We start from the raw sequence: 21149 nt of genomic DNA, 5'->3' as shown, positions 1-21149 counted from the left end.
TATAAAGACATGGCTAGAAATGTCTGATTTTGCACAGGTGTATGGATATCTGCGATTGCAAATAACTGGAAGAGCTATGAATTAATTACAGCTTCTGTACTGTAGCATATACCTGTACACTCACACAAATTTATTCTAACATTGTCATCTGAAAAAACAGAACAGGTATTATGTTGTTTTGTTTTGTTTTGTTTTGTTTTTTTCCACACAGGTCATATATTATGCTTATTTTATGGTGTTTTTACTTAACAAGCAAAAAAAAAAAAAAAGTGTGCTGCTTAGTTGTACAGTACTGTAGGATATTCTGCTGTGCACAGTTCCAAGTGCCTTAGACAAATGTTTAGCTCTTTCCACTACAGATATATGTGAATGTATATATAAATATATTTAAATACAAAATGAAGGAAATAACCTCAATAAAACCGTTCAGAAAATCTTTACAGATAATATTCTGTTCTTGACTCCCTAGCAAGTAAATGGGCGTGTGTAGTGGAGTTAAGAGAGCAATTTCTTGTTGGAAAGCAGTCTACAGAGGTTGAATGAGAATGAAATGAAGGAAAGTTTCTGGAACCTTCCTTCAAATTGAGTCATTTAATCACAGAAAGGATGGGGTTGGAAGGGACCTCAAAGCCCACCCAGCTCCAACCCCGCCACCGTGGGCAGGGCTGCCCCACCAGTTCAAGCTGCCCAGGGCCCATCCAACCCGGCCCTGAGCGCCTGCGGGGCGTTCTGCTGTGTCTTTCAAACACACGTGCTTTGCAAGAGCTAAGACAAAAGTTGGTAGCACGGATATCCTGACAGGGAAGAAGAATTGCTGACTGCGTTACAGAAGCACATGCTTCAGGCACTGTGTTTTTCAGGCAGCCACCTCTACAGCGAGCCGATGCCAACACGGGCAACGCTTCTGCCATAAGCACAAGGTAAGCGCTCCGCGACCCGGCTCCTTTTCCCGGGGCCGGGCAAGCAGGGCGCGGGGCGCTGGGGACACCTAGCGACGTGCGGGGAGCCGCGCACCAACGGGAGCCGAGGCGGTTGTCAGGTATACACAGACATATTTAAACGCATGCAGTCGCACACATGCTAGGTGAAACGGTTGTTTTAAAAACAATTCTGTCTCAATTTCCAATAACGGCTTTCCCGTTTGTTTCTAACGCAAACACAAGCGCTAACCCAGCCCGCGGAGCACCTCTCCACGCCCCGTCCCGTCCCGTCCGGCCAGGGCAGCCCGCCACTGCGCGTGCGCCGCGAACTGTGGCCGCCCCGCCGCTCTCCGCCATTGCCGGCGGGAGGGACCATTCTCCGCTGTGTGGGGGACGAAGAGGAAGATGTGTCCCGCGGGGTGGCGGGGAAATACCCTACATGAGTTCATAGAACCCGCCTCTCGATTTCACTGCTGTCGTTCGGCGGGAAAGCTCGTCGTTATTGTTGCTGAAGGATAAAAGAACCCTTTGGAGCGATGGCTCCTTGGTGTTCCCCTGCGGCCAGTGGTTGCTCCCCGCACGCACGCCGCTGCTCTCCCGTGCAGGGCTAGGCCGCGTGAGCGTGCGTGGAGGCGGAGGTTTGGGGGCCGTGTTTGCGCCATGGTGAGCGGTGGTCGCCGTGGGGCGGGAGGCGGCGGCTCCGTAGCGTCCGTCCCATATGGGCTGGGGGAGGCTCGGGCGTGCGGCAGCGGCCGTGTGGGGCGGGTGCGCGGGGTACGGCAGCAGAGCCCGGGGAAAAGGGTCTTTCCAGATGCGTTTAATCTTTCGTTTCTTTTTAATGATTCGCCAATTGTCCTCTTGCAGCCTCACAAGAAGAAGAAGCCCTTCATAGAGAAGAAGAAGGCGGTAACGTTTCACTTGGTGCACAGAAGTCAGAGGGATCCCCTGGCTGCTGATGACACCGCACCGCAGAGGGTCCTGCTGCCTGCCCAGAGAGTAAGCGCCGCTTGTAACACGGGGTCCGTGCAGATGAGGGAAGCTGCGGGGAGAAAAGTGGCACACAACTGGACAATTCCAGAATAGAACCTGAGGAAAGATTGCGTTTAGGCACAGTTATTTAAAAGACAGAGGTATTGTAGGGGACTCGGTAGCTGTGAGTTACTGCTTGATGAGTTGAGGATGACTAGATGGGCGTGTGGGTACAAATAAACTTTAAAAAGAAGGAAAACAGAGACTGACCTACATTTTGCCTCCTCTGCTGTGGTCTTGTGAGGCACCATCGGGACTACTGTGTCCAGGCCTGGGGCACCCAGCACAAGAAAGATGTGGGGCTGTTGGAGTGGAGCCAGGGGAGGGCCACAAGATCTGCCAGAGGACCAGAGCACCTCTTATGAACAAAGGCTAAGGGTGCTGGGTTTCTTGAGCTTGGAGGAGAGAAGGCTCTGGGGAGACCTCATTGTGAACTTCCAGTACTTGAAGGCAACTTGTAAACAGGAGAGGGACTGAGTTTTTGCACATGTCAGTAGTGATAAGGCAAAGGAGAATAGTTTAAAAGAGGAGAGATTTAGCTTAGGCATTAGGAAATTCTGTACTCACAGGGTGGTGAGGTGCTGGCACAGGCTGCCCAGAATAGATATGGGTGCCTCATCCCTGGAGGTGCCCAAGGCCAGGTTGGATGGGCCCTAGGCAGCCTGAGCTGGTGGGAGGCAGCCCTGCCCACAGCAGGGGCTTGGAACTGGATGATCTTTAAGATCTCTTCAAATTTAAGCCATTCTGTGAGCCATCCTGAGAAAAAAACAGGCTTTGTTAGTTTTGCTGTTCATGGAAAAAGGTCTTTAAGTTCCTACTCAGAAAGCAACCTAATGGTTACAACGTTGTAGTTTGCAGTGCCTTAGAATAATGAGTGGGGAGAAGACTGTAGGATTTGCTGTAGAGTTGGTGTAATCTGATCCACACTAAAGAAGAGTATTGCTTCTGATTGTGTACGCTTCTGTTTAATGTTGAGAATTTTAAAAACCCATTGCAAAATGTGGAGGGCTTTGTTAGTGGTCCAGTTAATTAAAGTACTAGTTGTTGCTCCTATTATTATTATTTTTTTTTAATCTAAGTGAACTAGTGTTTTCTTAAGGGTTTCTTTCTCAGTATGCATTCATCCGTACATTAAGCCTAATTTTATTACTCCCTCTTAATATATTTTTTTCCGAAAGCTGTTTTCAGCAGGGGGATAGCAGGCGGTTGGGGTTTTTTGTTTGCTTGTTTTTATGAGTTTGGGTATTGTCAATGGATATGTTACTTTTATTTTTGCTAACTTTTAAATGGACTTGAATAACTACTTGTATTTTTTCTTACAATTCCAAGGGTCACGAGGAGCAGAGGAGGGAAGAGCAGCGGAAATATGGGGTCTTCTTTGATGATGACTATGACTATTTGCAGCATTTGAAAGAAGCATCTGGCCCCTCTGAGCTTGTCCCTTCTGTCCGTGGACAGCAAAGCAGAATTGTCATCACCAGTGAGGGTCACATAGAGGATGAAATTCAACGAATTGCAGTAAGTAGTATTTTTGCTAGTACAGAGATACAGATGTTTCTAGTTGCTCGCATAACTTGTGGAATTTCATGACTCTCGATCATGTTGCGATGGAAAATCATTGAGTAGCTTCAAGCAATAAAATATGCAGTCACCTGTCAGTCACTTCTAACATTTTGTCTTTGTGTTTGTTTGTTTTAGGCTCCATCTATTAAGTTGCCTTCCTCAGTATTTGCCACTGAATTTGAAGAGGATGTGGGCCTGCTAAATAAAGCAGCTCCTGTTTCAGGTATCATAAAGTCTTGTACCTTTCTGTAACAGGAGTTGCCATGTAGGTAGTACTCAGTAACTACTGACACTGTAATCAGAGCAGTTTTGTTTTTAGAACAGGCTCAACAGCAAATATAAAGGATGATCTATACCAGACCTGTGTTTCCATTTGAGACCTGCTTCTATCAGTCAGTAATAATTGCTTTTAAGCATTGCATGGGGAGGGGGGTGAAAGGCCATGAGTTACTACTATTATCTACCAAATATGAACAAATAATAGGGAAAAGCTGTCTTGCAGTACTAACAATATTCTGTAGATAATGCTATTGATTTATGACTCCATCAGTTTGAATGCAAATGTGTAACTGGATTTTCACTCTCAAAATTTCTCCTTTCAGATACTGAAATATGTTTACTTTCCTTCATCAGTTTAATTTCAGTGTTACAGACTTGAAGTTTGCTTTTTATGTACCTGTGTTTGTACTGAACATTCACTTTCAAGCCGTCTTAGTGGTTTGGGTTTTTTTTTTTTTTTTTTTTTGTAATAGTAATTAATGTTGGCAGTTCTGTGTCCTGACAGCAGGGTGTTAGAGACACTTCTGCTAATTACAGCAGGGAAGCATTTTGGTGATGTGGAAGATTTCAGGACTGGGAGCTAGGGTTTGTAGTTGGTCATACAGTACTGTAACTTGGATCATTTCTATTCTATAGTGTTCTAAGTAACATGTTAAAACAGATTAAAATACATTTTTGGATGCTTAAGACATCTCAGGAATGTTCTTTTCTGTATGAGGAAAATGGACAAGAGGCTGATGACTTACTGATCAGTTTGTATCAAACATATTGGAGGGAACTTGTGACTCTTAATCTTTTGCTAGTGCAATTTAATAGTCAATTTGAATTGCTTTTTATCAAGGAAGGGAGCTTCAGGATGTCCTGAAGCAACCTACATACTTAAGTTTTTTCTTTTCCACCCTTTAGGACCACGGCTAGACTTTGACCCCGATATCGTTGCAGCTCTTGATGATGATTTTGACTTTGACAATCCAGAAAACATTCTGGAAGATGATTTTGTTCTACAAGCAAACGAACCAAAGGAAGGGTACATAAAGCTTTGTGGAACTGCTTATGTCACAAATGAATAGTAATGTTTCTGTTTGTTATTTCATATGTTGTTGTAGGAAGCAAGAGTGGTTTCACGTTTCAAATTAAATACATTTATGTCAAAGGAAGTAAGTATCACCATGTGTTATGTGGGTGGTAGCTTAAAAAAAATCCAGATTTCCTGGATTATCCAAGACAAGAGATGGGTTTCATTCGTTACCTTGAGCCTACAGCTTAGTGGTGATTGGTGTCACTACTTGTGAAGCATTTCTACAGGTCTTGGAAATGCATGTTTCCACACTGCATATTATTTATTTCTATTTCCTAAAATGATAGGAGGGATAACAAGCAGTGATAACAAGCAGTGATAAATTTTACCATGTTTAGTGTTTAAGAGTCTGGTGTTTTTTCCACTTTGACAAATACAGCTGAATGTAAGCGTAACCTTGCTGTCAGCGTACAGATATGTGATCTAACGGTTATCAGGATCGTTTTCAGCTTTTAGGCTGTTGTGTCAGAAGAGAATGTGGCATTGAGCAGAGCTGTGGAAGTATCCGTGCGTTGTTCTAAACTGTTTTGTAATTCTGTTTAGGGGATCGGATGCTGAGGATGAAGATGAATGGGAAGATGTGGACGATGATAGTGATGGAAAGGATAGTTGTAGTAACGATGAAGATTATGATTCAGAAGGCCCTTTGTCAGATGATGGGGTTAATGGCCAGGGAAAAGAATTTCTTTTTATGCAGGAAGAAACCAGGAGTCGTTTCACAGAGTATTCTATGACATCTTCAGTAATGAGAAGGAACGAGCAGTTAACCCTCTTGGATGACAGATTTGAGAAGGTAAGGCAGCTCAAGAATGTGACCCTCCCACAGAAGGGTGCCAAATGCTTCTTTGTCCTTTGGTTCATCTCATGAGGTGGTGTCCTGTATGTCTGTGCAAATGCTTCTTGCCTTTGGTGGTTAGGGCACCAAACAGCTGTTACCTGCACACACTCAGCATTTGGTGTTGTGTGCACTAAGCATGTTGTATTACATAGGCTGCAGTGTTAACTGATCATGGAAAGTTCTAACGTTGATACGGTTAAATTATTCCAGTGACTATAATGAACATTCACAGTTGGTGTTACGCTTTTCTCTGAGAAGCTCTGTTCTACGCAGTAAATCATGTAAAGCTTTCTTATACAGGCTTGATCCTTTCACCCTTTCTCCACACTGTGCCAAGTATACGTGGACAAAACTCCGTCAGAGCAGTGGAAACGTGGTGGAACTTTTGTCCTGAGCAGTGACAAGCTTTTTAATGTACCGATTGAAATTGGGATTCAATATTAAAAAAAAAAAAAAAAAAAAACCAGCTTCTGCAAAAATCTGGTTTTTACATATTATCTTTCAGTAATATGTATTATCTTGCAGTAACTTTGGTACTCCTGTGGTGAAAGTATATTGTCAGTAAGGAGGAAATCCTACCACAGGTGTGCTTTGCACTTCTTCAGCGAATGAGAAGGGAGAGGAAAGAGGGGTGAATAGAAAGAGATGTGTAAAGCTTTAAGCTGTCACGGAGTTTCACAACAAATGTGATCTAATTAAGATATCCACTTCTTCATTTAGTTTTTTGAACAGTTTGATGAAGATGAAATTGGAGCCTTGGATAATGCGGAATTAGAAGGGTATATTAATACAGACAACACTCGCTTGGAAGAAGTCTTGAGTGATTACTACAAAGAGAAAGCAAAGAAGTACGTACTCTCAGATACGCTGTTACACATCCATAGTTATGACACCATGCCTTTATGCCAGAAGTTTGAGTATGTTATTTTCAGTTCATGGACTTGAAGATTACATCTCACAATAAGAAGGGTTTGATTCAAGTATTATATCCCTTCTTTGTGTGACTGACAGTCAGCCTTGAGTTAGGACATGATTAAAATTAAGTGGAGGGATTTTGCTGCTTTATATTATATTATGCTTTTTTTTAATAATTTTACTACATCTAGTGTAAGTAATGCCCAGAGGTGTTCTTCGTTTCCCTTTTTAGTGCAACTTAAATTTCTCTGTGTAATTTAAATTTGTTTTTAACAGATTCTGGAGCCAAGGAAATTGGAATCAGCTGTGTACCAGCAGTGAAACACTGTATACCTAGTTACCTGATTATAAACTCAAAGGCAACTGTTGCCACTGTGCAACTGGAGCATGGCCAAAATCAGAGCTTAGGAAGCACCCCCACGCCAATGTACCGAATTTATAGAGTGTATTCTCTTCCTCTTAAAACAAGTGATATTATCTCAAAGTTAAGTGTCTGGATGCCCACACATCAGCCTTTTGGTTCCTGGTTGAAAGATATGGTAATGTGTCCCTTGTAGTGAAGTATGAATGGTCGGTAGGAGAATGTATAATCACCTCTAGTGCTTACAGGCTATATTCTCTTCCTGCCCTTCAGTCACAAATATTATGTGCCACATGCTTTTGAGACACAGAAATAATTACTTTGTCATCTATCTCTGGGACTCATGCTTTAGTTTATAGTGGCAATGCTTGTTGCAGGTTGTAATGGGAGCAGCTTTCTTCTCGTTTAGGATTTTAGTGAGGGGAGACTTGATTTACGTAATCAAGCATTTCCAAGCAAAGATGAACCTTATTTTTTTCTTCAAAGTTGTGTGAAGTTGGATACTCTTGAACCGTTTGAAGACGCTCCTGCGAATGAAGACAGTGATGAAGAAAAAGAAGAAATGGTAGCTCTAGTGATTGAGGAGCCAAAAGAAAAGTGGGATTGCGAATCCATTTTGAGTAAGTGTTTGGGGTTCTCTTACTCATTCCTAGGATTTCAAAGTAAATGAGAGGTGATTTTGGCACTTTTCTAACAGTACTTCTAAGCTTATGCTTCTGAAGCATAACAGCAGGAATTACTGCAAGATTAAACTACTGCCTTTGTGTAGATTACTTAATTTTTGGCAATTTTCTATATTCAAAGACTAGTACTACAATTCATAATGAATGTATCTAATTTTTATTTGCAAACTTTTCTTCACTATTTTTCTTATCTGTGTGACCTAGGTACATATTCAAACTTATATAATCACCCAAAGCTTATTGAGGAGCCATCAAAGGTAAAATCATTAATGTTATTCAAAGTAACAATGTGACTTAGAACTTGAGAGAGAAGTGATTATTTTCTCAGTGGATGACTATTTAAACGTAGATGTGAGCAGAAAAAAAGAGTTGGGAAGGGTATTAGCCTCCAGTACTACAAATTCGCCAGAGAAGGGTTGGGGTATATAGATAGAGATATTTATAAAACATAAATAAAAATGTGTGTATTCGTATTAGAAGGGAAATTGAGTAAGACCTGATTGATTAAATCACTAGATGCTCAGAATTTCTATACTAGCTAAGCAGAAACTTAACAAGAAAATAAATTCCTTGCTCTCTTCTCTTGATACAGCTTTAGTAGTCTATGTCTTGTAACCTCATACTAGAGATTTTTCTTGGAAATAGATTTATATTCACATTTTGCAGTTTGAGGCGAGGTAGTAGTTCTTTGGCCTTCTAGACGTTCCTCATGAGAAGTAGAGCAGGGCTCGATGTGCCAGGCACACGTGGTTTTTAAAGGAAACCTTTTTCTTGAAGCCTTACGAAGGCAATATTAGGAGCCTGCTTAAGTCCATTTTTCAGTAATATTAAATAAAGGGAGAGAAAACATTGTTGTTGTTGCAGGGGACGTATTCTGCTTACAGGTGTTTGATTTTACATTGAGATTAACGTGCATTTTCTGAGGGAAGAATATATAAGGGTGTTTATTACTGTCTAATCTGAATCTACCATTTTTATTCTGTGCAGATAAGGCACTGCAATCTGCACTTCCTGGAGAGGAAGCTAGGGACCATTAATACATATGCGCTGTCTGTTTTAGCCAAAACCAATAAAAATTTCCTCGAAGACTGGAATTCCTCTGCACGTCTTGCCTCAGAAAGGCCTTACTGCTAAGCAGATTGAACGCATGCAAATGATTAATGACAGTGACCTGCCAAGAGCATCGACACAGCCCCGTTCCAAACATGAGAGCAAAGAGGACCGCAAAGCCAGGAAGCAGGCAATAAAAGAGGAGCGAAAGGTGTGGTATGCCTCATTTGAAATAAAGCCCTGCAAAAACTTTCTACCCTCTGAATTCTATTATCTATCGTATGAACGTTTTTAAAACCCTTTTAATGTGGGGGCTAGAAACTAATGGGCAAAGCTTTCTCATCTGAAAGGAATAATTATTATTACTTAAAAAAATAATAATAATAATAAAAAATAGTTAGCATTATGATTCTGCATTCCTGATTTCCTGTATGGAAATTCTGGGTGTTATTGTGGGCACTGTCACATGGGTAACTTGAAGGAGCCTTTGTATTTCAGTGTTATGTAGGGAAGCAAAAAAAAAAAAAAAAAAAAAAAAAAACCAACAGTAACGGTATTTCAAATTATACAACGGTATTTCAAATTATACAAGGTAAGAAGTCTCCAGAATAAACATGGAAAAGTTAATTGGCCACGCTTTTATTTAGCATTATTTAGTGGTTTCCTCTAGCACCAGAAATTGTCAGCATGTTAGAAGCTTCAGCTAATTAAAGATAATAATGCTGGAGGAAATCAGATTTGTTTGAGTATTAATTAGTACAAGAATTAATACTGTAAGCAAGATGATTATGAATTCTTTTTTTCATGACCCATAACCACTAGTTACAATGGTTTCTATTTCATACATTTGTAATTATTCATATGCACAGGAGCGCAGAATGGAGAAGAAAGCAAACAAGTTAGCCTTCAAATTGGAGAAAACAAGGCAAGAAAAAGAGCTGCTCAATCTGAAACAGAACATGCAAGGACTGAAGCTGTCTTGAAATTCAGGGACTTTCATTGTGGAAACATGGATTTCATCTGTACTGAGAAGGGATCTGCTAACTGATCAGACTTGCCAGTCGTGCATTCAGATCTTACTGTACCAAGTCCCACTGACTTGTCATTCCTTCGGAAGATATACCTTGAATAATGAATTCATGTCTCTTTTGTCATGACCGTCATGGCAACTGTTGCAAACGTATGTTACCTTAGAAATGTATTAAAATTTTAAAGTATATTTTTCATATAAATTGTCATTGAGCAGAAGGTGTCATATGTGTTGAATTCATTCAGCACTTCAGCAGAATCATGCAAATTTGATCTGATTCTTCTATTAAATTATTTGAGTTTGTACAGAGCAATGTATCTACTTACCTCTCTCTTACGTTGGCCATTAAATATAGTGCCTTGATATAGCTCAATGTTGGAAATATTCATGAGTTTTCACCCACTCCTTAGTTCTTTCATGGGTTGGTTATTTATTGTTTGGATAAATATTATGAAAGATCTAAAATAACTTTTTGTAAGCAGAGGTGTCTAAAAAGCTATCGTGTAGCTGAACATCCCTGATACCTAAGATGAGTTTTACACGTTTGGCAAATAAAACTTGTTGCAACAAGTATTGCAATGAAAGTAGTCAGTGACTCTTATTGTTGCTGTTTAAAGCAGTTTTGCCGCAAGCAGTCAAAGTAGCACGGCAGTCAGTGTGTAACAAAGGACAGATGTTCAGAAAACGATGTTGCAGATAGCCATTGTCTTGATTTTTTTCCTGAAATATTATTCTTTGTCTTGCATTGAGTTTGGTTTCACGAAAATACAGACTTACGGCCCAACACAGCTGTTGCAAAGACTTTCTGATGGTGAGCAGGAAGCCTTTATTGCAGACTTAGCATGATCTTAAGTTACTGTACTCTACATAGGAATCATTCTGGTGACCAGTCTGTACAAGTGATCTGCGGTCAGTCCTTCTGAAACTTCCTATACTCATGTGAATACGTCAGCCCAGATTTTTAGAGCTGAGCGTTTGCCTTTGGGTAAGAAGGTGACCTGTTTTACTGGCAAGGAACAGGAACCAAAGCAGTAGAGCAGACTGACCACTGCTACGAAATTCACAGTATCTGGAATATTCCTCTTTTATATGAACACTAGGTGGAGACAAGATAACAGGAGGGCTTAATACTTGCTTATATTTGGAGGAAAAGCTTTTGCATTGTATTTTAGTTGATAAAGTAATGGGGTTTTGGATAACTGAATGAACAGATATGTCCACAAGTTTCTTCATCGCTGCTTAGAAAGCTGAAGTGTGAATACAGTATTCACATCAAGATTAAACATGTTATAGTTGTGCTCAAGTTTTATGTTAAACAAGTAGAAATCAGCGGACACGTTAGAAAAGATGTTGAGGTTTTAGTTTAGCTTGTGTCTGGACTGTTTTTCATGTGTTTCACGTGCTTAAGCGGGGTCTGCTTGTGTCATAATTGTTAACTGTGATGCATGGTAACTTGTGCTGCTGTAAACTTGGGCCTTCTGAGTGATGAAGGCTGACCACCTAGTGCTCATGACTCCTGAAGAGTAAATTTGAGAAACCATCATATTAAGATGAGTCAGATACCGGCACAGGAGCTAAATGGAACAAGTGAGTAACGGGTGCTACAGTGGTTTGAGTGGAATGCAATTTTATGATGTACTATAAATAATTACTGAAGGCAGCGCTTGTGTTCTTTACTAGTCCTTACCTGTCACTGTATATGTCTAAAGCCACCAGTCCTGCGTAGTACGCTGTCATCTGTCCTGACTTTTCACTGCCGATTGAATGACTGATACAACTTCTCTCAAAGATTACCAGAATTTGAGGGGAGGCAAACCATAAGAGAGATGGGACAGGAAGAGAATGACACTTGAAAGAGTGTAGTCTAGAGGAAGCACAGACACACGGGAAGGAGTTTCTTGGAAACAAGTGGAGTGTAATTTAAACAGTCAATAGAATAAGGGTCAGAAATTAGAGAGTTGCTTTTGTTCCTCTCTAATCAGTGAAATACTGTAGCAACCTTTCTCTGTGCCTTGGAGCATGCTAATATCTGAATGAAGAGGTAACAAAAGCAGTTACACATCTGTTCCTGCTCAGTAATACAAAGATTCCTTTTGTTTCAGCCAAAGCAGGTAAGGAATGCTTACATGCAGAAGTCTTTTCCTCTGTAGATTACGAGTCTTGAGAAAAGGGCTCTTTGTTGTGTTCAGATATTTCTGAAAGCTGTTTTTGCTTAATGCGAGAAACATCCCTGCACTGAAATGAGAGTATGTTAAGTAGTACTGGGTCATAGGACTGTCTTCCGTGTAACTTGGATTATTTATTTATTTATTTATTTTGGAGAGAAAGTGACTGACTTGAAAGCAAAACCCCCTAGCAATCTGCGTCTCCAAAGTGAGATCATCTTGGAGCGCTGCTAAGCGCCTCGTGGAAACATTCTGTCTTAAGCAGGAAGGCGGTGTTACACTCAGTGTGATGCCTTCTGGCTTCTGGAATGGAGAAACCTTATGCTGCTATTACTTGGTGATTTAGAAAATGAAAGAAAGAAGCCGGGTGCAAATCACCTGCGCTTGATGTTCCTCCCAGAATTCGTGCAGTGGTGAGTTAATGAGTGCTTTCCCTTCATCCCCTCTTCCACTTGCGATGTGATCATGAAAGGAGCTGCCTTATTAGCAGGCATGTGGAGAACAAAAAGTGTCGCTTGGAGTAAAGGGAAACTTGTGCTTTGTGGGAGCGGGAGAAATAAAGTGGTTCTGCGAGAAGGCTCATGACAGCAGAGGTCCTTTCCTGACAATGAAATAATGGGTTTCAGCAGATGAAGGGCTCACTCTCACCGTTGGCTGTAGCGTAGTCCAGCGCTCCTGCACCATGTAACTGAGACTGTTGGTTTGAATTTTTATACAGCTTCCGGGAGTCAAGATCTCGTTCCTTGTGGAACCTGTGGAAGACACTTTGCACAAGATGTTCTGGTAAAACTATGCTTTTCTTTTAAATGGGAATGTCAGCGCATTTAGCCAAGAGGGGGGGCACTGGGGAAGGAGGAGAGATGAGTTGAAGATGTGTTTAACAGAGCAAGTGATCGAATAACTGCTTTCCTTAGTAAACCTGATTAGAGAATAAGTGAATGCTCATAAAAATACTATGACTTAGCACAAGATTACGGATTACGTTAATTTATCTACTTCTCCAAAAGCCGATTCTTGCTCTATGTCATGCTTGAAATAATGTATTCTCTCTTGCTGAGATATAAATCACTGACCTGTGTCACATCCTGCAACCTGACGCCTCCTTCGTGCTCCAGGTTTCAAGACAGGATTAGTTATTTCAGGCTTCCTGGAAGAAACAGACCGATAAACCATCCGCTAAGCGCTCCCTTTGACAACCTAATGCAGGCAGCAGGCTCAGTTCTAAAGCCCGCTGAAGTGAACAAGAACATTCCCACTGATCCCTGGGTTACAGACTAAAGGGGTGGCTTCGCCCTTGGCCTAAAACAACACAACCACAGGGTTTTTCTGAAAGGGCTGGCCCTGCCTGCAGCCCTCCTCCTCTCAGTCCAACACTGTGATATAACTGAAAACTGATCTAGCAAAAGGGGAAAAAAAAAAAAGAGGGGGGTGGGAAATGGCAAAATGGAGCAATTGTGAGTGCTGAGACAAACGTGGGATCGGCGGTTCAACATTTGGTATCTTAGATCAGATGTGTGACCAACGTGATGGTCTAGGGAACCTGCTTTGTTGGACTTGATCTTCAGATGTCTCTTCCAACCCCTACAGTTCTGGGGTTCTGTGAAATTTTTTTGATGAGACAACTATCTCTGTTTTGGGGTTGGGAAGGGAGGAGGTTTCTCATCACTAGGTCTAGCGTGTGGTACAAGCCCTGCAGTGCCTCTCGATCCTTGGTGATTTGGGATGGTGTTTGCTCATCAGTGAGCAAGGCCCGTGTATCTGCCATCCCGTGTGCCCTGCAGAGGATTGCTTCTCTTGGGTTTGCTGACAAACATTGCTAGAAACAGAAGAGAAGGACTTGAAGCAGGTGAGTAGAAAGATTCAACGGGAAATGAGAATGTAGAAAGCTGCATTAGGGTAAAAAAGAGGCAACTCCTGGCCCACCAGAGCTGGTACTGACACACCCTGGTCAGACAGTGGCATAACTCAACAGAGGGAAAAATGGGTGAGAGGACAGTGTAGGGAAATTAGTGAGATGATCAGGAAGAATAACTGAGAGCTGGGAAAGGAGAGTCTTAAAGGAAGGTAGGAATGGGGTCCTTAATGGGCTAGCTGCAGATGGCTCAAATGGGTGTAATCCACAGCACTGCAGTAAGGATGTAGTTGTGTCCTCACTCTCACTGTATTCCTCAGAAAGAGAGAAAATTGGACATGCTGCTGCAGATGGGTGAGGTTGTTACTAAAAAGCAGTGCCACTTCTGAATCTTAAATCCTCCTCTGTTGTGTGGTGCAACTCTCCCGTGCACTGAGCCCTGGATGTCTCTGCTTAGGAGCTCCGTGTGCGTTCAGCCGCATATGATGCTCTCCGCTCCGAGCTGTCAGGTTGCTGCGTGCTGTTCCACAGCTGCTCCCTTTCACTGCTCTGGCAGCGCCGATGGGATGAACAGGGCTGTTGTTTGCCAGAGGAGCACTGAGTCTGGACTACTTATCTACACTCAGTGGACTAATAATGTAAACATCAGCCCTTTGAACAGGAGCAGTCTGTTCTCCCTCTAAACCAAGAAAGAAAGAAAACTGAATGTGGCGGGGCCAGGGAGGGAGTCCAGTATGAGTCTGGGACTGTGAGCAGTCCCAACCTGTGATTCTCTGCGAGTGTTTTTTCCGGCTGTCCCCCAGCATGTCTCTGAGCATGTGAAACTGCAGCTGTACTCAGTTTTTTAAAGTTCTGATGAACTCCTTCAGGAGGAAAAACCTGGAAAAAAGTACTGCTTTACTCCCTACTCCTGATTACAAGTGATATTAAAGCCTGAATACAAAGAATGCTACAGAGTAAAGAAGCATCATTAACAAAAATGACTTAGCCCACAAATGATGATTTTTCTTTGCATCCCAGATGAGACATGAGCCCATTTGCAAGAAAGTCTTCAACAAGAAGCGCAAGCCCTTCAATTCGTTTAAACAGAGACTGCAGGGAACAGATATCGGAACTGTGAAGAGGCAGCCCCCACAAAAGGTACGGTTAACGTTGAAGCACGTGTTATCTCCATATGAAGCCTTTCATTTGGTAAGGCGATTGTTTCCTCCCAGGACAAAGCCTGGATGTTGTGGTTGACTCTCACGTATGTTCTTGACACAGTGCCAAATTCTTTCCTCCCCTTCTCTGTGCTGCTGGTGTTGGGGAATATTTCTCAGTCTGGATGCCAAACCAGCAGGCACCATGACTGCTCTGGGCACCAAGTGCCTCTGCTTTTCTAGGAAATGTCCCTTTATGTATTTTAAGGACCGTCTGACAGCCTCCTTTTGAAGGTTTTCTTCATGTAATGACGGTGAGGAGGAGGGGAAGACATGCATACGTATATAGTTTTACCCAGATGTACCAAATCACTGCAGATGACGTTGATCATAGAATCTTTTCTATTCCCTCTTACGCACCCTTTGGTCTGCCAGGACCAGAGTGTTTTTTGTTGGAGTGTTTTGTTCTTTCATTCATCTGCTGCTGCTGTTAATAGGTGTCAAAGGGCTACTTCAGCTTTTCTGTGCCTTTCAAAAAAAAAAAAAAAAGTTTATTTCGCTGGTAACATTTCATCCTTTCTCTTGGAAAAGGAGAACCCTCACTTTAAGACATTTCTCTATCCTTCACAGGACGTAAATATAGTTGGTGTCTTCCTTAATTTCCTTTACAGAATCAGCCAGTGAAGAAATCTAACTGGAGACAGCACCATGAGGATTTTATAAATGCCATTCAATCAGCCAAAGAAGTCACAAAAGCTATGCAAGAAGGCCGTCCTCTTCCCCCTCCTCCCCCACCGAGCATCAATCCAGGTTTGTGGCTCAGTTTATCCTATTCTTCATCTTGTACTGATTTCTAGCAAAGCAGTGAGCTGTGAGTCCACAGCTGGACTTCAGCTTTGCACCTCTCTGCACAACACCATGTGAACACTGATTCCTTCCATCCTCTCTTTTTTTTTTTTTTTAGCCATGTTTCTTGGCTTGAGGAGGAGTGCAGTGAAGAGGGAGCGGGGAGGAAGAGAAAGATAATTGTCCCTTCTAGGCTTGTAAAGGTGGCAAGTTTGGATCCTGGTGTTAGTGCTTTGGGAAGAGAGCTGGGATGCCTGTGTAGCGCAAATGGTACCGCTGTGTGACAAAGTGTGAAACGTGTCTCCTCACCACTCAGACCGAATGTAGTGCGCACAGGCTTCCTGCTGCCATCTGATAGCTTTTCCACTATCCACTTCCCCACCCCGGCTGTGCCATTAGGGGAATTCATTTAGAAAATGTGATTGCTTTTACTCCTTTTTACCACACTGTAGGTGTGGTCTCTACACAGAGCTCACTGTGTTAGAAGTTACAAATCCAGAAACATACAGCCAATATTCCTCATGATAAATGGTTAATGAAATGTGGGAGCAATCTTGGAAAGGGTCTCTGTGGAGTCCCTCCTGAGCCATAAAGGAAGAGGGAGGGCTCTCTCAGCTCCCCTACAGAGTAGGAGTTCGTGACTGATACCAAAACCAGCTGTGAGGATTCCAGTCTTCCTCCTCTTCTAGATGTCAGCAATGCAGTATAAGCAGCAGGACACGTTTTCCCTCCCTGATTGGGGTCAAGCTCCTCTCTGAACTTCCACCGTTTAATAACTTAATTACTGTTATTTCTTGTCTGACTCCACCAACTTGAAGAGTGAACCCCTTCTTTTCCTTCTCTCTCTTTGGGTAACTAGAGTTGTGCAAGAGCTGAGGGAGTTGTGGAGAAAGGAACTAGGGAGCTGCTTTTTAGGAAAGGCAAATTGCTGAGGGGCATGGAGGGGATGTATACCCAGTAGCTCAGGGCTGAAGAGAAAGAGCGCATACTGGGAAGAGGAGAGAGGTTCCCATTCCCTCTCTTCCTCCTCCCGATAGATCCCAAACCCTGTTGTGCTGGTACCCACTGCTGGAACCCCTCAAGTCACACAGCCGCACTATCCCTCCTCCGTTTCCAGGAGCATTTTGCTTACACTGCTGATCCGGAGCTGGCTTTTGATGTGGCTGCTTGGACCACCTTTGGTGGGCTGTTTGATAGAGGAGCCAATTGTAAAGACGCTGTGCCTGGAAGATCAAGATAAGAACACCTGGGATGCTTTTGTAAAAGGTGTTGGACAGGAAGGAAGAGTCTGAGATTGACAAGTGGTGTGCTAGTGCAGAGCGTGACTGTGTTGAGTTGAAAGAACGCTGACCCTGAGCACCAACCATTCTTTGAAAGGAGTAGGGCTGCACCAGCGATAAATGCAGCTGAACAGCTTTCTGGGGAATCAGAGCTATAACACCAACAGAAGCTGTCTTATATACACTGCTGTGTGTTCTTTACAGTACTACTTCACACCTAGAAACCTGGCTCTTTGGTGTCCCTTAGCTGACTGGGACAGCCTCTTAAGCAGTATTTTAAGCAGTGTCCAAAGGAAATGCATTTCACCAAAATAAATAAAAATGTTGAAGGCCACGGTTACAAATTAGTCTTGAAATATTTTTTGACTCTTCAAGTAATTTCTAAAGATTGCTTAAACTGCAGATATTTTTAATGTGAGATTTTGAGACAGAGGGTCTATGTCAAAGATATTTTAATTTGCTTTTGTTAATGCCCAAGGATTTCCTTCTGATAGCAATTTGCTGTGTTAATACCATAAGCACGTGTTTTAGGATCCCAAGTGCTTTTCTTGTAATTCTCCTAACTTTCTAATTTGGGTTTTTTGAAACATGAAGAGCTGATGGGAGCTCATTGTGATCATCAGCTGATGGAGCCATCTTGGGTACTCCAGCAAAGTAGGGCAATTCCTTTCTTGTGCTATAGCAGCTGTGACAGTAGCTGTTCCTTTCCTTTGATCAGACTATGTTCAGTGTCCATTCTGCTTGAGAAGATTCAACGAGGCTGCAGCAGTGAAGCACATCAAGTTTTGTGAAGAACAAGCTACTCGCCGTGCCTTTGCTGCCAAGGCCACCAAACAACCTATGGTAAGCAAACATGTTCACACTTGTGTTGTTCTTGAGACAGATTTGCCAAATTATACTTTACGTTGAGTAAAACCTGTATTAATATTTAACTTAAGGTTCCAGGGAAGTTGGAAAGCTTCCTGAATGAAAGATACAAGGCCAAATGTCTGAGCACCTTTGGGGAAACAAAAGCAGAGCTAATTGGCAGTGTCTTGAAGTGAGCTCATCTTTTATTTTATTAAAAAGAATAACAATGCAAACAACTCTTTTGTGAGGGTAGTGATTTTTTTTAAAAAGATTGCTGTAAATGTTGTTGTCTATTTTAGACTTAAAAGCAGCATCCCAATGGGAGCAAGTGCGCTTTTTCTTGTTCCTTTCTAGCACTGCTTCAGCAATTTGGAGAATTGTTGCAGGGCTCTGTGAACTTCTTGCTAGAGTTGGGCGTACATTGTGCATCTTATACTCTTACTCCAGGGCAAGCAACCGGTGACTCAGAGAAAAAAGCCAACTGTCTCAACTTCTCTTCAGAAGAGCGTACAAACAGCTGATAATGCAGAAGAACCTACTCTGAGTAAGGAGTTCAGTCAGCCATATTTATGTTTGCCTTATAACAGACTCTACCAGCTCCAAATGGATGTTGCTGATATCAAATGGCAATACAAATCATTATCCTGATCCATTGCGCCGGTTGTATGCACAGAGGTTTTCAAGTAGGTTCTAAGAAGGGACTTGGACTTTTCAGTTAGACGTTCTAGAACAGAATCATAGAATCACAGAATTGCTCAGGTTGGAAAAGACCTTAAAGATCATCAAGTCCAACCGCAACCTAACCATACCACCTTAACTCTAACAACCCACTGCTAAATCATGTCCCTGAGCTTCTACGTAAACACAAAATGCGCTGTCTGGGGGACAAGTTCCCTCTTTCCCATAAATAATTCCATAATATCACATTCTTTACCTTTTAGGTCAATTTAGATGAAGCATCAGGCTTTGCATGTTGTTCATTTGATATGACTCTCACTTGCTGATTGAGCCTTAAAAATTACACCGCCACATCCCTAAAATGGTTCCCTCTAACCAGGATTCAGTAAAATATGCTTGCTAGCATTCACTGCTAACAGCAATCATAACCAACATTCAGTCTGTTTAAAAGATGCTTTATAAAGTTATTGTGGTGTCATCTGTGAGTGATCATATGTACAGGAAGCTCAGGGGAGACCTTACTGCTCTCTACAACTGTCCTGAAGGAGGTTGTGGTGAGGTGGGGGTCAGCCTCTTCTCCCAGGTAACAGCAGTAGTACGAGAGGTAATGGCTTCAAGTTGCTCCAGAGGAGGTTCAGGTTGGTTATTAGGAAAGGTTTCTTTTCAGAGAGAGTGGCGGCGATGCATTGGCACGGGCTGCCCAGGGAGGTGTTGGAGTCACCGCTCCTGGAGGTGCTCAAGAGCCGTGTGGATGTGGCACTGAGGGGTGTGGTCCATGGGCATGGTGGGTGTGGGTTGGCTATTGGACTCAGTGGTCTTAGAGGTCTTCTCCAGTCTTAAGGATTCTGTGAGATTGCTTTTTGTATATCAGTGCAATTCAATATATTTGTATATCTTCTATCCTTGCATTTCTGGAATTTATGTTCATGTATGTTAGAATTTTTTACACCCGATAAAAATTTTAAATTATTATCTGCAGAGACCCCTCATGGAACACTGCAAAAAACCAAAAAACCTTTGGGTGCGTCTCCCGGAAAAAAATCTTCAGGAGAATTTGGGTAAGGAATCTTCTTTTTTTATTTCAACAGATTTCTTTAGCAAGTCTCACGCTCTCTTGTGCTCAACATAAAGTTCCTCTATGAGCAGTGTATGAATCCTTAGGGTTACCATGCAGGGCTCACAGGCCATCGGCGGAGATCTATTGATTCCACCACCATTCTCAGGGTTTAGCCCTGACCCTCTGGGCGGGAAGGCCTGGGGAGAAGGCATCTTTTTGTAGCGGCACGGCTGAGTCCAGGCACCATCTGCACTGCAGACGGTGCAGCCTATGCACAGACTAGACAGAACAGGAGGTGGATGGATTAATCAGCAAAACAGAGGTTAGGAAGTGCTCCTTGCTGACAGGTGGCAGATCCTGAGCGTGTTTTCAGTGCTGAGGAAGCAGGCATCAGAAGAATGGCTGAGGGTGCTGCAAATCTCTCTAAGAATGATTTAATTTGAAAGGTAATGACAAAAGCAAGCAGTTCCTTGACCTGTGTGACACTTGCAGACCGTCCTTGAGCTAACTGAAAAATTCCATTTCCTAAAGTTGACTTCACTCACTTAAAAACATTATGAATTTAATCTCTGTGTGGTGGTTTGGAAGGAAAATGTGCAGCAAACACCTGAGAAGGGGCAAGAAAACCTCTAGAGAGAGAAATGTAGGGTTATTCTTAAAAGGTTAAATGCCAAATGTTTACAAAAGATATTGAAAGAGATTAGCCATCCAAGGTAATATTCAAAAGTGAGGCTTTTTATATGTTATTGCTTTGGTTTAATCATCTTAGCTAAAAGGGAGTTAGGTGTTTCACTGTAAGTAACCAGTATGTGGCTTGTTGCTGCTTTCAGACAGCAGTCACAGACCAGAAGATAGAGCAGCTGCCTGCCAGGGACGTGTTAAGGTGTTTTGCAGAAACACTATGGGCCTTAACAGTGCGACCCTCCAGCACCTCTTCCACTTCACATGCGGCAGCTCAGTATGCTGTGATGCAGTGGTAATAACACAACAGGTACCACCTCCCATTAAAAAAAATAAAAAAGGAAGTTCATTGTCCTCCTTTATTTTTCCATAGGCCACAAAGCTTATTAGGTTCTCATTTTTAAAGCTATGAGATTACCCGTACCAATTGCCAAAATTTAATTATATCATCACCTGAAAGGGGGTGGTCCATTCAATGAGAAAGAACTTCTTTCCTGTGAGGGCGACAGAGCACCTCTGCCTACAGAGGCTGTGGAGTCTCCTCCTCTGGAGATACTCAAGACCCAGCTGGATGCTCTGCTGTGTAACGTGCTCTAGGGAACCTGCTTTAGCAGAAGGTGGGACTTGGACCTCTGGAGATGACCCTTTGAACCCCTACGGTTCTGTGATGGTTCCACCAAAATGTAGGAAGATCCTGTGTCATGTGATTATTTCTGTATTACCTTGCTTTGATACATAGAACAAAATGAAAAATTTGACACTTTATAAAGTTCAGTTGCTAATAGAAGTTGATTACTAAGTCAGAAAGATGGTGGGGGCACGTATTTTGACCAACTTATTCATTAGGAGCCTTAAA

The 21149-nt window shown here is 42.4% G+C and overlaps 2 protein-coding genes across 4 annotated transcripts; both read left to right on the top strand.

Moving 5' to 3' along the window:
- Positions 1324-10325, top strand: LTV1 (LTV1 ribosome biogenesis factor). 2 transcript variants are annotated; one of them, XM_021391981.1, is made up of 11 exons: positions 1333-1583; positions 1785-1916; positions 3279-3467; positions 3648-3735; positions 4698-4818; positions 5413-5662; positions 6428-6555; positions 7470-7603; positions 7871-7923; positions 8727-8927; positions 9586-10325. In XM_021391981.1, exons 1-11 carry the CDS (start codon positions 1581-1583, stop codon positions 9697-9699), a joined length of 1413 nt encoding a protein of 470 aa, XP_021247656.1. In that variant the 5' UTR covers positions 1333-1580; the 3' UTR covers positions 9700-10325. The 2 variants fall into 2 exon arrangements, with proteins under 2 accessions (XP_021247657.1, XP_021247656.1); XM_021391982.1 differs by lacking the exon at positions 9586-10325 and having other exon boundaries at positions 1324-1583; positions 8654-8927.
- ZC2HC1B (zinc finger C2HC-type containing 1B) lies at positions 10484-20637 on the top strand. 2 transcript variants are annotated; one of them, XM_021391983.1, is made up of 8 exons: positions 10484-11333; positions 12630-12694; positions 14784-14903; positions 15574-15712; positions 17747-17871; positions 18325-18421; positions 19535-19613; positions 20443-20637. In XM_021391983.1, the coding sequence occupies exons 1-8, from the start codon at positions 11297-11299 to the stop codon at positions 20465-20467; spliced, it is 687 nt and encodes a 228-aa protein (XP_021247658.1). In that variant the 5' UTR covers positions 10484-11296; the 3' UTR covers positions 20468-20637. The 2 variants fall into 2 exon arrangements, with proteins under 2 accessions (XP_021247658.1, XP_021247659.1); XM_021391984.1 differs by lacking the exons at positions 18325-18421; positions 19535-19613; positions 20443-20637 and adding an exon at positions 17967-18098.

This window comes from Numida meleagris, chromosome 3 (assembly GCF_002078875.1).
Source record: "Numida meleagris isolate 19003 breed g44 Domestic line chromosome 3, NumMel1.0, whole genome shotgun sequence".
Taxonomy (NCBI): domain Eukaryota; kingdom Metazoa; phylum Chordata; class Aves; order Galliformes; family Numididae; genus Numida; species Numida meleagris.
Note: the sequence above shows the minus strand (reverse complement) of the source record. Positions and strands in the feature narration are given on the sequence as shown.

What these genes read in the sequence shown, in the direction of transcription:
- LTV1 (XM_021391981.1), top strand. An exon ending in GGATTGCGAATCCATTTTGA is followed by an intron (nt 7,604 to 7,870) that starts GTAAGTGTTTGG and finishes TGTGTGACCTAG; the next exon opens with GTACATATTCAAACTTATAT. An exon ending in TTATTGAGGAGCCATCAAAG is followed by an intron (nt 7,924 to 8,726) that starts GTAAAATCATTA and finishes TGTCTGTTTTAG; the next exon opens with CCAAAACCAATAAAAATTTC.
- ZC2HC1B (XM_021391983.1), top strand. Translation starts at nt 11,297, where the DNA reads ATGAGTCAGATACCGGCACAGGAGCTAAATGGAACAA. An exon ending in ACAGGAGCTAAATGGAACAA is followed by an intron (nt 11,334 to 12,629) that starts GTGAGTAACGGG and finishes ATTTTTATACAG; the next exon opens with CTTCCGGGAGTCAAGATCTC. An exon ending in CCCACCGAGCATCAATCCAG is followed by an intron (nt 15,713 to 17,746) that starts GTTTGTGGCTCA and finishes TCCTTTGATCAG; the next exon opens with ACTATGTTCAGTGTCCATTC.